This window comes from Pocillopora damicornis, chromosome 8, assembly GCF_964200805.1.
Source record: "Pocillopora damicornis chromosome 8, jaPocDami1.2, whole genome shotgun sequence".
Taxonomy (NCBI): Eukaryota; Metazoa; Cnidaria; class Anthozoa; order Scleractinia; family Pocilloporidae; genus Pocillopora; species Pocillopora damicornis.
This window is the reverse complement of record NC_142677.1, coordinates 1,900,251-1,914,437: the sequence shown is the minus strand read 5'-3', so window position 1 is coordinate 1,914,437 and position 14,187 is coordinate 1,900,251. Positions and strand designations below refer to the sequence as shown.

General features: G+C 38.9%; 3 protein-coding genes across 3 annotated transcripts; 2 read left to right on the top strand and 1 right to left on the bottom strand.

The window, feature by feature from the left end:
• Positions 1-192: 192 nt before the first annotated feature.
• LOC113681433 (protein sel-1 homolog 1-like) lies at positions 193-6,288 on the top strand. The gene is made up of 14 exons (XM_089180475.1): positions 193-221; positions 493-563; positions 1,017-1,097; positions 1,563-1,619; positions 1,734-1,802; positions 2,291-2,368; positions 2,471-2,533; positions 2,677-2,764; positions 2,944-3,009; positions 3,523-3,573; positions 4,119-4,193; positions 4,883-5,055; positions 5,482-5,604; positions 6,074-6,288. The coding sequence occupies exons 4-14, from the start codon at positions 1,608-1,610 to the stop codon at positions 6,191-6,193; spliced, it is 918 nt and encodes a 305-aa protein (XP_089036601.1). The 5' UTR covers positions 193-221; positions 493-563; positions 1,017-1,097; positions 1,563-1,607; the 3' UTR covers positions 6,194-6,288.
• Positions 6,289-6,602: 314 nt separating this feature from the next.
• Positions 6,603-14,187, bottom strand: LOC113681422 (tetratricopeptide repeat protein 28). Its single transcript, XM_089180429.1, has 2 exons — positions 14,060-14,187; positions 6,603-9,877 (listed from the first exon to the last, which is right to left on the bottom strand). Exon 2 carries the CDS (start codon positions 9,845-9,847, stop codon positions 7,094-7,096), a length of 2,754 nt encoding a protein of 917 aa, XP_089036555.1. The 5' UTR covers positions 9,848-9,877; positions 14,060-14,187; the 3' UTR covers positions 6,603-7,093.
• Positions 12,369-12,830, top strand: LOC149040900 (uncharacterized). The gene has a single exon (XM_089214663.1). It carries the CDS (start codon positions 12,369-12,371, stop codon positions 12,828-12,830), a length of 462 nt encoding a protein of 153 aa, XP_089070789.1.

Here is a 14,187-nt window from a genome sequence, read left to right as displayed (position 1 = left end):
GGACCAAGTCAGTTCAATTTAGTCAAGATATTATAAACTGTTTATAACCTCTTGCTTTAGTTCAATATATGACAACAACACGACCCTTGTAATATTGTTAACTAAAATGCTTTGGGAAGTTGAGCCCACTCCACTCTTACCAGCAGTATTTCGAGTAATCCAGTAAATACTTCAAATAAAAACATCCTTACTGACTTATTACCGTAGAGTGTCCAACAAAGGTATGTTATGTAGACAAACTATATACTTAGGTCCTATTTAACCCTTCACTCCCAGATGGGATTATGTTGTACATTAAGTTTTCTTAGCAATTTCAATACAGTGTTGGTGGACATGCTTGTAGCTATCATTCAGAGGTTAATTTCTATAAATATAACACAGGAAAATTGATGCCATCTAGAAGGTGAATATCCCATCAGATCGCTGTAGTTTAAGTTCTGTTGTAACCACAAGGCAGCTACCGTGTGTTCATGTAGGAAGTTTTTTTTATAGTTGCAGAGGATGTCTCCTTAACTGGTGGAGCTGCCACTCAAAGAATACGGCTTATAGATGAAGAAGAACAAGTGAATTGCATGCAGAATATGTTTTACTGCCCACTTAGAAACAGTTCTTGTTTATGGTTGATTTGGTTTTGTATTTGTGTGGGGAAGAGTTGTTGGCAATGAACAAAGTGGCTCAAATAAGTGATTCTTAGAGAAAGACGTTTTTTGCCTTGTCACAAGTGTGGGTCAGAGGAAAAATTCTGAGTCCCCATGAGGAATCAAACCTCAGACCTTTGGATTCCACGCTCCAATGCTCTACCACTGAGCCACAGAGACTCTATGGTTAGTTCAAGATCTATTACAAAGTTCATATGACACACATCCTGCATCATGCTAGGATCAACAAAGTCAATAGTGATTTTTAGTTGCTATGTTTCACTCCCTCATGATGACAGGAAAACTAGGACAATGACAGACTGAGACAAATCCCTAAAACACTGAGGTAACTCACTCAACTTGTATTTATGTTCTAAGGGTGGAAGCAGCTCAGTGCTAGATGAAGACCTCATTCAGTATTACCAGTTTCTTGCTGATAAAGGGGATGTACAGGCTCAGGTATGTTTCACATGGACTCTCCTGCCAGAAAGCAGGTTTTTCATAAAGAATTATATTAGAAAGAGTACAGTGTAATGTTTAAGAGGAAAATTCCTAATCTTTTAAGCAAAATAGCACAGGTTGCCCAAGGTTAGGTATATTTCTAATCAGCATTAATGTAACAATTCATTGTATGTATTCAAAGCTTTGTTCTATTTCTGCCCTTTGAGACAAATCAATGTCTCTATTGGCTGATTTTCACCACACACAAACATTGCCTTATGGTGATACATGCAGTTGTGTTGGCATGCTGATAAGAAGGCTCTAAATATCTGCAAGTCTGGTATTCCACATTTCAGTAGCTATTGCACCTTGGTGCATGAAGGCCAGGCATTTGTTCTGATTCAATAATTATTTCAGGAACAATAGAGTAGTAAAGATGTTTTTGACATATTTACATTTTCTGTATTTAAAACATTTCTGTAGGTTGGCCTTGGTCAGTTACATTACCAAGGAGGGCGCAGAGTTGAAATGGATCATGCAGTAAGACTCTTCTTTATTATTTTTCTCTGAAATGTGGCATTTCGTTTTGAACTTAAAGTTACTTATTATGAAACGCTTTTGGTGAATTAACCAAAAAATGTGTTTTACCTTCAGAGAGCCTTCAGATACCTCCAGCAAGCTGCTGATGCAGGAAATTCAAATGCCATGGCCTACTTGGGAAAGGTATACAGTCATGCAGTTAATATCAGATATTGTGATCTCAATGTACACGATGTTATAACCTCATCTTTGTTTTTATGCACCTACGATACACTCTCCATGAGAATTAAGGAGGCAAGTTCATGTAGGCAAATTTTTACTGGAATAGGATACACCATCTATTGTACTGTAATAAGGTAAGTTGTGGAAGTTAAGCAGGAGTGTGAATCAATCTAAGTCCCTCATGCCTTGTGAAACTCAAACCAGTTCTAAGTTTTTAGTTGCATGGTTTATTGCTGAGGGAACCTGATTTTTCATATGTGATTATCACTGTGCACACTGCTAGTATTAACATTGGTCAAAATAACCTGTGTGGAGATGATTACCATAGTGGACAATATACCCATAACTGGTTAGCATCTTATCTAAGGAGAGCTCAATGCTAATGGAAGTTTCATTTTCTACTTGCAGCAAATGTAGATGTAAATCACCAAATCACTTGTATTTTTCAGAAGTACTCAGAAGGAAGTACTGCTGTCAAGCAAGACAATGAGACAGCTTTCCAGTGGTTCAAAAAAGCTGCAGATGCTGTAAGTGAATAATAATACCTGAAAGGTGATGTGTTTGTGAGGCTTCCAGATCTCTACAAATGAGAACTTTCTTATTCTTGTTTCCTTTTGTTATGGCTGCAGGGTAATGCTATTGGCCAAAGTGGCTTGGGTTTGATGTACATGTTTGGGAAAGGGGTGAAGAAGGTGAGTTAACTAAGATTGTCACTTTTTTGTTGAGTCCATAGAGCAAGAAGTAGGAGTGTGTCTGAATAAAAGTTTCTGTCAACACACATCAGCCAATTTTGAGATTAGTGACTGGAAGCTTGCCTTTGCGTTAAATTTAACAGGACTATGAGAAAGCGTTCCAATACTTCAAACTGGCTGCTGAGCAAGGTTGGGTTGATGGACATCTCCAGATGGGAACACTGTATTACCGTAAGTTCTTTCCTAAAGTTGGTTTCTTTCTTTGTGTTGCTGAAATCTAATTGTGTTATCCTTAAAAAATTTGTCGGGAATACTGGTACTCATCGCTGGCTTCCCTAAAAGCTTGCCACCCCAATGTAATGAGTCAAACCATCTGTTTCTTACTCCAACCGGGTTGTTGTTCATTGCAGATGGACTTGGTGTGAGGCGCGACTATAAGATGGCCATCAAGTTCTTTAATTTAGCATCACAGACTGGTAAGGGATGCTATTGACTATCCCCAACAACTTAAGCACATTATTGCAATTACAGTTATCTGGTATGATAATCTAGCTGACAATAGTCCTGAATAGTACCAATCACAACCAACAAATGCTACTCGAGTCTTACAGCCAATCGCATTGTAATAAAAGTGACCAATCAGTTTTCACAAAACAGAGTTACTTCATTCAACTGTGCAGTAATCTTCACTTGAATCTGATGATGACTTCCAACTAGATTAGCAAAGATTTATAAATAGAAATGGATGTTAGTCTTTTTTTGACTACCTCTGTGCCCTCTCAAGGACTAGCACACTACACAAGTGAATTTCACTCCTTGGTCTAAAATCTACTGAATTTAAAAAAAAAAAGTCTATGAAAAGATTGATTTAAGGTGCTTGTTACATGATTAATAAGGCCAATTGCCCTGTTATAACATTTAATAAAAATCAATCCTTTAATTGACTAGAATGATATTTAAGCTAATGCTGAAGTATGCTTTGCTCGCAGAACTGGGATATGAAGTTGCACAAAGCAATGTAGCCTACATTCTTGATCATGGTAAGTTTTTTGTTTTGTAATCCACCATGTTGTGTAGAGTATGGAAGTCAGTACTGTGGATATTATTATGAAAAGACATACATTTAAGCTCTGAAACAGCCACGGCAGTCTACTATATCAGACTGGCTTCTCTATAATAACAAAATTCATAGCCAGTGTTAAATCTTGGCTACATACACTGTACATGACTGAGGGTCCTACTTCCATTTGTGGTTTCTGAGTAGTGCTTAATGGTAGAGGTAGGGTATCAAATTTAATGCCCTATTTTCTTTAATACTCAAGGCTCTAAGAAAAAGTCTGGAAGAGGAAAGAATTAAGGGAATTGATATTCAAAGGAAGGATAGTCTAAATAGAGTTAGTCCTTATGAGATCCCTCTACCATTTTGAACACATGGTTCTGTGTAAAGTTTGGTATTCCCTATCATGGCAGTATCATCATAAACACTTTTGTGAAAATCTGTAAATATGGTGTGTCTAAACACTGGAGAATTGACTCGGGAAACCTCATGTGGTGAAAAGATAGTAATTGCTTGTATTTGTGACAGGTTTGACTTCAGTGATACTTGAGAATGAAACATTTCCCCGAGCCCTGCTGTACTGGACAAGAGCAGCCTCTCAAGGTAATTAGATTAACTTGGAAGGAAACATTATAATTTTAATTGTAAAGCGTCAACATGCTTGATCAAAAGCTCATTTTGCAGCAGTATTCACAGTACATGGAAGCAATTGAGATTGAGATATAATATCCCTTTGTGTGATGGAAATTATATTTTTGTCAAATTATTTCTCAAGTTGATATTTTGACAACTGATTGCCAAAATGACTGCAAAACAGGCCTTGTATTTGTACATTTGTTGTTTATACTTATGTATGCAAAGTGCACACTTTGGAACAACCTTTGAGGCTGTTAATTTGACAAAACGTTCCTTATAGTGTTTTGTAGTATTGTTCAACAGTACATTTGAAAACTTCATTTTATAGTGACCACTGAATAAAAAAAAAATGAGTTTACTTCTTTCAATGTTAGTCTTTACTTATTAGGAAGTGATTGAGTAGAAGTAAAACCTTGAAGTGAAGCCTTAGAAGTGATTGACATGTGAATTTTTCTCACAATATCAAAACATTAGTAAGGAGTTACTGAGAGTAAATAAACCTGTCTGCTGATGGGTGATGTCTTGATGTAACAACAAATTCTCTTAAATGATTAAGGAGAAAATTAATAGAAGTTTAAAAAGAGAACTACAAATTAGATCTTAGCTCTGTAATTACAGGTAGTTGACTGGTTTTTTTCCTTCATTGTCACTGAAAGGAAACACTGCAGTAAGAGTGAAAGTTGGTGATTATCATTACTATGGATATGGAACAGATATTGACTATGAAACAGCAGCATTCCATTACAGATTGGCTTCCGAGCAGCAGCACAACGCACAGGCCATGTTTAATTTGGGCTACATGCACGAGAGGGGACTGGGTATGAGACAGGTAAAGCAACGTTATTTCTGATGGAACACACAAAAGTGACATGAAATTTGAATGTTGATCGTGGAAGGTTGTAGAGAAGGATTCTTCTCAGAGCAGAAGAGCAAGAAATATCCTGATTTAATGACGGTTACATTATTTTGAAACCCATCTCTTAAGCATACAGCTGAAGTTCATGAGAAGCATCCAAAATTCTTGTAACTTTGCAAGTTTGGGATTGAACCCAAAATCTTCAAAACTTGAGACAAACAAGCTTCCAGTTTGTTGAAAGTTATGCTCTCCCTGAAGTTAATTAAACCCACCGTACAATGAAATTCAGACAACTTTATGTTACTCACTACTTGAAATTTAAAGGTTGAAAAGGTATGTAACTAAAGGGTCTAAATTATTTGTTAAATATCAATGACTTGTGTCATTTTTTTCTGTCAGGACATTCATCTTGCCAAAAGGTTTTATGACATGGCAGCTCAGACCAGCCCTGATGCCCAGGCTCCTGTCTCTCTTGCTCTGCTGAAGCTAGGCGTGTTTTTTACTTGGGAGTGGATTCAAGAGGTATTAGAGGAAATTGCCTCTTAAAGCTTTAAATTCCCTCCCGCATCTGTTTTCAGAATTTCGCCTTTTCACGTAGAGAAATTTTTTCTACAAAGTTACCGGCATTAATAGCTTTCACTAAGCTTCTCCCAGATACTTTGAAAAATAGATTAAACAGAATTGAGAGATGTAAAATGTACATACATCGTTCAAAAGATCACAGAATAGCCCTAGAACGGGTAGAAAATGGACGGAATGTCGAGAGGAAAATGGGATAATTAAAGTGGACTCAAATTTCCGCTTTTGTTTCCCATGACAACCGTCAAGCGTTGTTCGCCTGCTACATTGCTTGTCTCCTCTGACCGAGAGAGCCTGGCACAGCCAACCATTATTACGAAGAGGTTGTGATTGACTGGGCCAGACTAATCTTTGAGTTATTCAAATGAACGTCTCTCTTAATAGTTTTCCCTTTTTATTGTTTGTTTTTCAGAATTACGGATCATTGAACTTGTCAAAGTTTACCAACTTTGTTGGCGATGACTGGGATATTTATGCAATGACAGGACTTGCCCTCCTGTTTGGAATTCTTCTACTTCGAAGGAGACAATAAACATCTTTTGTAGAATTTGTACAGTAACCGTAGCTTGTATGACTTTGCAAACAATTTTTGATTTTAAGCATAATAAAATATTCCGGTTTCTTGTGGTTGGGTGAGTTTTACATTTGGGGTTTCTATTTGCTGTAAAGGGCTAAGCTAAGGATGGAAAAGATTTACATCGACGAAAAACTGAGATTTCAGACACTCAAGGCAGGATTTACAAGCTGGATCATCTCTCGTTTAATTCCTTTTTAACCAAGAGATCCTTTGAATTTTATGCCATCGCAATTCAATTGTTTCAGTTATCCTTCAATTTTTAACAGTTTCCGGGAACTAGTTCTTAATTTTCTTTTACAGAAACACTGCATGACCATTTGAAATTTTTAGCTGAGAGTTTCCCATCAGAACAACTTAATTGGAGTTTTTTCTTTTACAAAATTGTTTATTTTCCTTTGTTTCAAACTCATTATCGTACATTCATGCAAACTCGAACTACGAGGGAACTTAATTATGATGTGCAAGAAACATTTGACCAAAATATTTTTATCCTCATTTACAACAAGAAAAAGGTAGCGAAAGGTTTACTTCTGAGCGCCGTTTTGTCGTCTGTTATTCATTAAATCAGTCACAATAGCTTCAAAGTCGTGTATGAAGCTACATCAACTAGTTGTATCATTGTTCACCTTTTTGCTACGTTATCACTGGTGTTCAACTCGAAAAATTAAAATGTGCAGGTACTAAAAGCTCATCTTACTACCAGGGATTTTCATGACATACTTGTTTGAAAAAATCACAGAATAAAATTGTACAAGGATCGCGAATTGCGCTCTAAATCAGCGCCTTGTACTTGTCTACATAGAAAAGTCAATCCATATGTAAATGATCAAGTGACGGAACACTGTTCTCATTTCTTTAGCATTGTTCGATGTCTTCCTCAAATTCAAGCGTAACGTCATCACCAATGATCACAAATGGAGCCCAGTTCTTTGGAGCACTAAACTCCTCGGATTCTCTCAGGCATTTCATAGCTTTATGGAGAGCCGCACTAGCATTGTTGCCATCCCTGAGATGTTTATAGAATATTTTCATGAACTCCATTGTGGCCTCGTCACCAATTGCCCAGAGTGACGCCAGAACAGAGCGGGCACCAGAAGCCAAGAGAGCCCATGCCAAACCAACCACGCCTTCGGCAGAAACTTTCCCTCGACCACTGTGACTAAAGCTAAGCACGACAAGTCTTGCTCGAAGCTTCAGAGCTTTGATATCTGACATTTTCAGCAGGTAGTCTTCCTTCTCCGGTTTCCGGTACTTCCTTGAAGGATTTGGGGCCAAAAAAATGTCACCTGTCTCCGCGCTTCCATGCGTGGCGATGTGGACCAAAGCGACAGAAGCAATACGTTTCAGTACTTCGTCTTTAGTCGCTTCCTTTCCGACGAGTGGTGTGGCGTTGATGATTTCTCCAATCATTTGCACTTCCTTTTCAGCGTGAGGCAATGGCTGAAACCAAGGTTTTCCAAAGAGATCTGTTATCTCCTCGAAACATGGATTACCCACAAGCAGCGCACCACTCTTACAATGGTAGTTTTCAGGACAATCTTTGATTAGTTTCAAAGTGGTCAGCGACGGAGCGATGCGAATCTTAAACGTTTCACTGAGGTACTTGGAATCTTTATCGACGAAGGCAGCAAAGGGAACCAGACCTAGTAGACCATCGGGAACAATGAGTAATTCATCGCCTTTCAACTCGTTTGCGATGGGACCAATAACAGTATCATACAACAGTCGCCAGGAATTCCTCTGACTTTGTGGTGACTTCAACATTTCGTGACAAGTTTCTTTGTCCAGTGGCGATTCCTCTCTGGGTACATCCAGACGAAAGCGGTCCTCTGACAGTAACGCCGACGTTTCATGACAAGAGTCTTCGTCTTGCTCCAACAGATCCGGCCTCAATGCATCCATAGAACGATCCTCGCAGAAAACTCGAGCGGCAAACTCATTCTCTTTGAAAGCTGCTTTTTTCAAACATTTTAAACAGCAGGGACAGGGATCATTCCCGAACTTGTAATCGTGTTTTGCTTCCTTTCGTCGAAATTGAACATCGTTCCCGTTACTGACCAGCCATACATTAATCGTCTCTTTTACAAGTGAAATGAAAATTGTTTGTGTGGAAACCAAAGGTGCTACTTTAGGTTCTGATGTCCTGGGCGGAGGAAATTCCATCTGATATTTTTGCTTCATGTAATCTAGTAAGATCTGTGCTCTTCCTTGATCAACAACACACAAAGCCTCGCCAAAGTTTGAAAGTTTCAGCAAAGTTCTGCTCAGGGCATCGTACTCAATCTGACGAGCATTTCGTATGCATATTTTGTGAACATCTTCAGCCTTGATAATGTCCCTCGCATCATTTACGAGCTTTAAAGCGGACCGATAATGATCCAAGGCTTCATGTGGGAGATTGAAGCTTTCCATAGTACGGCCAAGGATATAATTCGCCACTCTCTCGCCACATTTGTTTCCTTTTTCTTTTGCAAAGGCAAGACTTTTCATACCGTAGTTAACAGCTTCCTTGAAATTATTGAGTCCAAGATAGGCCTCACCCAAATTGTGGTAGGTACATCCTTCTGGCTCTTCTACCTCCTCTTCTTCAGCAATGCTAAGAAATTGGCCGAATAATTCGATGGCTTTCATAAAATCTCTTCGCAGCAGATGAGCCCGGGCAAGACCGAAATAGGAGCTTGCTTCTGCTTTCCTATTCTTGATTTCTTTAGCAATGGAAAGTTGAATGTCAAAGTACCCTTTGGCTGTGCTGAACTTACCAAGGATGTTATGAACCAACCCAAGGTTGCTGTAAGCGTCTTGTTCACCATCGCGGTCCCCTACGTCTTTGGCGATGTCGAGTTGTTGCATGAAGTTCTCTGTTGCTTTTTCATAATCGTTGACATAAAATCGATAAGTTTTGCCCAAGAAGTTTTTAGCTTTTCCTTCCGCAACTTTATCCCCAGTATTTACGGCAATGATCACACTTTGCTCCGCGCACCATATGGCTTGATTATAATCACTGAGGACGCGATAACAATGTCCAAGGTGAAGGTTTGCCTTTCCCTCTCCCACTCTGTCCCCAAGTTCTTTTGAGATAACAAGGTACTTGTTGTAGTGTTCGATGGCTTGTTTATAATCACTGAATTTATCATAGAAATGGCCAAGGTGGTGGTTTGCATGTCCCTCTCCATCTCGGTCTCCTAGTTCTTTAGAGATAGCAAGGTACTTGTTGTGGTGTTCAACGGCTTGTTTATAATCACAGAGTGCATCATAGCATTTGCCAAGGTGGTGGTTTGCACGTGCCTCTCCACCTCGGTCTCCTAGTTCTTTGGAGATAACAAGGTACTTATTGTGGTGTTCTACGGCTTGTTTATAATCACTGAGTGCATAGTAAGCATCTCCAAGATCCCACGAGACTTCGCCTTCGTAAGCTCTGTCGCGTTCTTGTTGGGCAATCCTTAAACTGTGTATAAAGTTTTCTATCGCTTTTTTAGTATCATCAACCTCGTTGTACGCTTCGCCAAGATTTTTGTAAGCGAACATTTCTTCCCTTGCGTCGCCATCGAGTTTCGCATTGACGAGATCTTGCTTTCGTTGCTCTAGTAGGTCAGACTTTTTTTCTGCCATGTTTCAATGTGCTTCTTATCCACTGTAAAACTAAGAGTAAAAATATGACAAAGTAAAGTGAGTACGTTTTTGGAACAGATATCAACTTTTCCATAAAATTGGCCTACAGCAAGGCTAGCGTTAGTCTGAGATGACTCAAGATAATACCATGGGGGTAGAAACTGCTGTTGAAATTTTGAAAACTCCGCTTACTGCAAAGAGAGGCAGCATACTGAAATAAAGCGGAACTGACAAAAATCATAAGGATGGAGGGATAAAAAAATAAAACTATTAATTATAATGTTATCACGTGTGGTGTGAATAATTAATTCGGTTCTGTCAAATTTTACTCGTATACATATGATCGGTACCCTCATATAGAAACGTAATGTGAAATGATATGGTATATAAGTATCCAGTGGAGCCTTGAGCTTCCTGATCATGTCGTGGATCATCGAAAGCTCGAAGCCTTTTTTTAATATTTTGTGATCATTTTTTTATTTTTACAGTAGCTCAAAACCTCACTGGAAACTCCTATTACCACCATTTTAAAATTCTTCTGAAGGACAACATGAAACGATCAATACTGAATGTCATAAATTATGTAATTATGACGCCACAATGTGCGCGATATTCTTCTGAGCTTCACAAATAAAGAAAACAGGTTTCTTGACCATCGTGATACTACGTCGTTATTACAACAATAGTTGTAACATTGGTGCCGTGACTAGGATGACAGAAGACATAAACAAAATTAAATCGATCTGAGCAGCCTACAAAGGACACTGTACACAAGATTTTAACGAGGCAGAAAAACTCATATCTTCAAAAAGTTCAGATCACCGGAATTGGAGGCACTCGTGGACAGACTCACACGAAGAGCTGGGGAAATAGTGCAGATGGATGCTAAAATTGTGATGTCTTTGGAGACAGAGGAAGACATTCTAAAAGAAACAGAATCAGCCCTATTGTTTCAATACAATATAACGGACTGGCAATTCAAAATTAAACAATTTTTCAAGAGTAAACAAGAAACACCGGTGAGTCAGTACCATCATAGTAGTTTCAAACAAGCATCAACGCCTCGAATGCATATCAATTTACCCAAGATAAACATCAAATCCTCTGGAGGAGATCCACTTGAATGGCTCACATTCTGGGATAACTTTAGTGCAGCTATCGATAAAAATCTTGAACTAAGAGATGTTGGAAAAATAAATTATCTAAATGGAATGCTTAAAGGAGAAGCAGCGCGCGCTATCTCCGGGCTGCGATTGACTGAAGAAAATTATAGAAAGGCAACTGAGCTATTAAAAGAGCGCTTTGACAAAACCCAAAATTTGACCAACTCTTACATGGAATCATTAGCCAAGATCCACGCGCCATCAAGTGACACAAAAAATCTAAGGAAATTTGACGATCTAGGCGAAGCCAATATTCGTGGCTCAGAAACACTTGGAGTAATGACCGAATCATATGGAAGTTTGCTAATTCCCATACTCCTAAAGAAAATACCCGAAGACATACGCCGCTTAATATTCAAAGGGGATCCTTTGGCAGATAGCTCTCTGGACAGATAGAGGGTAGCCATACGACAAGAAATTGAAACACGAGAGAATGGCCACATATCCTCTCTAGAATTCTCTCTAGAATTCCTTGGACGAAGAATTATTTGTACAAACTGCTGGCGCTATACTAACCAATGCTCAGCAAAAACAAAGATTTCTCAACGGAAAACCGAAAGTATCACGACCATGCACTTACGGCGCGGAAACACACCGCCCAGAGAAATGTGACAAAATTACATCAGTAGAGTAACGGCGATCTATCCTTCAACGCCAACAAAGATGTCTCAACAGACTCAAACACACGAAAATTCAATGCTACTCAAAAGGTCGATGTGTGAAATGTAAGAAGAAACACCATACTTCAATTTGCAAAGAAAAATAAGAAAATCCAACACAAAGCTCATCATATTAAATGAAAGAAAACAAAAATTCAAATAGTAGTCAGTCACCTACAAATACCATAGCGAAGAACTCAACCCACATAGGAGCAACGCATTCCTTTCATCCTACAAATCATATCCTGATGCAATCCGCCATCACAAAGATAAGAGCCGGTAAACAATATCGTCAAGCTCACATCCTGTTCGATACGGGATCACAAAGAACCTTTATTAATCTGGCCTAGATTCTTGTGGCTAAAAGACATAAACAAATCCGTTAACAGTGCGGATAATTTGGAAGCTTGCAGATTTTGCCGCGTTCTATTTGGAGCAGCGCCCTCAACCCTCTCTACTAAACGCAACAATACGATATCACCTCAAAGAAAAAGAGAACTGGATAAAGCCTTAGAATATTATTCTTTGTCGCGAAGTTATCTACAAGAAGCAGGCGTGGATCTTCGACAGTGGACCTCTAATTCAACCGCTTTAAATCGCAGAGCACAAGAAAATAATGCATATGCAGCTCAAACGACACAAATCCTAGAACTGACGTGGAATTCAACAAATGACATGCCATCCCTTTCACTCGAAAAAATGATCAGAAAATCAGAAGCTATCACAAAACTTACTAAGAGATCCACGATCAGCTTTGCGTCCAAATTGTTTGACCCCCAGGGATATGTTGAACCCATTACAGTTAAAGCAAAGATCATGATCCAGGATCTATGGAAACAAAACTTAAGTTGGGATGAGGATGTTCCAAGCGAACATAAGGACCAATGGCTAAACTGGATCAGTGATGTCAGCAATTTGACATCGCTTGAAATACCCAGACCATACTTCCTCACAAGCATTTCTAAAAGACAACTTCATATATTCTGTGACAGCAGTCAACTAGCTTACGGAGCAGTAGCTTACCTAAGAGGAATGTCAGGAGCTGAAATATACACTGCGTTCACAATGGCTAAAACCAGAGTTGCACCCATTAAAACACAGACCGTTCTACAACGCAGGTCCTCTTTATGTTCGCGACCAAGGAAATCAAACTTCATCTAAAGTTTATATTTGTCTATTCACTTGTGCCGCTGTACGAGCCTTAGATCTCGAGTTAGTGGAAGATCAGACAACCCAGGCCTTTCTTAGGGCATTCAGAAGATTTATCAGTCGACGAGGAGTTCCCGAATGTATCATTTCTGACAATGCAAAAACCTTCAAAGTTGGAGCTTAAGAACTCCAAACGATAAAAAAAACCAAGTCCTCAAGGCCAATGCATCACAACAGTTCCTCGCCAACCATAACATCACATGGAAATTCATAACATAACGAGCCCCGTGGTGGGGAGGATTCTACGAAAGACTTATTGGACTAGTGAAAAGATGTCTAAAGAAAACTTTAGGCAAAGCCTATCTGAACATGATTAAACTAAACACAATACTCATTGAGGTAGAGGCAGTGTTAAACGGCCGTCCCTTGACATATCCTTACGTGGATATTAACGATGCCTCTCCTTTGATCCCATCACATTTCTTATGTGGACACCGTCTTCTGACATTACCAGACACAAGAGTTAGCGTCAAAGAATCAGATCCAGACTACATCCCAACTGATATTTCAACAAAAGAGCTAAAGAAGAGAGCAAAGTATCACGAGATAATGATACAGGCCTTCTGGACTCGATGGCAAAAAGAATATCTGACAAGTCTGCGTGAATATAACTCTTATCAAATGAAAACATCAAACAAGACAGCAGTTGCTATAGGAGACGTTGTTCTCATACATGATAATGTACCACTAATCAGTGGAAAATAGGAGTCGTTACTGATTTACATAACGGGAAAGACGGATTAGTCAGATGTGTATCTTTAAGAATAAGTTCTGGTAGTGGACTATTAAGACCTATAGAGAAGCTTTATCCATCGGAAGTGTCGAGAGAGAACAATGCACAAGGTATTGAAAAGGAAGACAAAGAAGCTATAGCCGATAAACAACGTCTTGCCGCTCAGAAGGCAATTCATAGAATCCGGGAACAATCAGAAATGAATACTTGACATGAACGATATCAGATTCATTACGATTCTATTATTAAACATTTATCCTTTGCTAATCATTCCATACTGTTTCTTATCTAATCGGCCCGGGAGAGTGTCATAAATTATGTAATTATGAAGTCACAATGTGCGCAATGTTCTAGATTTACAAATAAAGAAAACAGGTTTCTTGACCACCGTGATATTACGTCGTTACAATAGTTGTAACGCTGAATCAGTTCTCTAGTTATTACTTACCAAGAATTGAATACCTTAAAATAAAACTCCAGTCGGAGAGCTGCTTCCTCTGAATTTTAACTCGAACCAGTCAACAATAAATCCACCAGTCACAGATTCAATACAGCTTCTTCTCGCGTTATCACCAT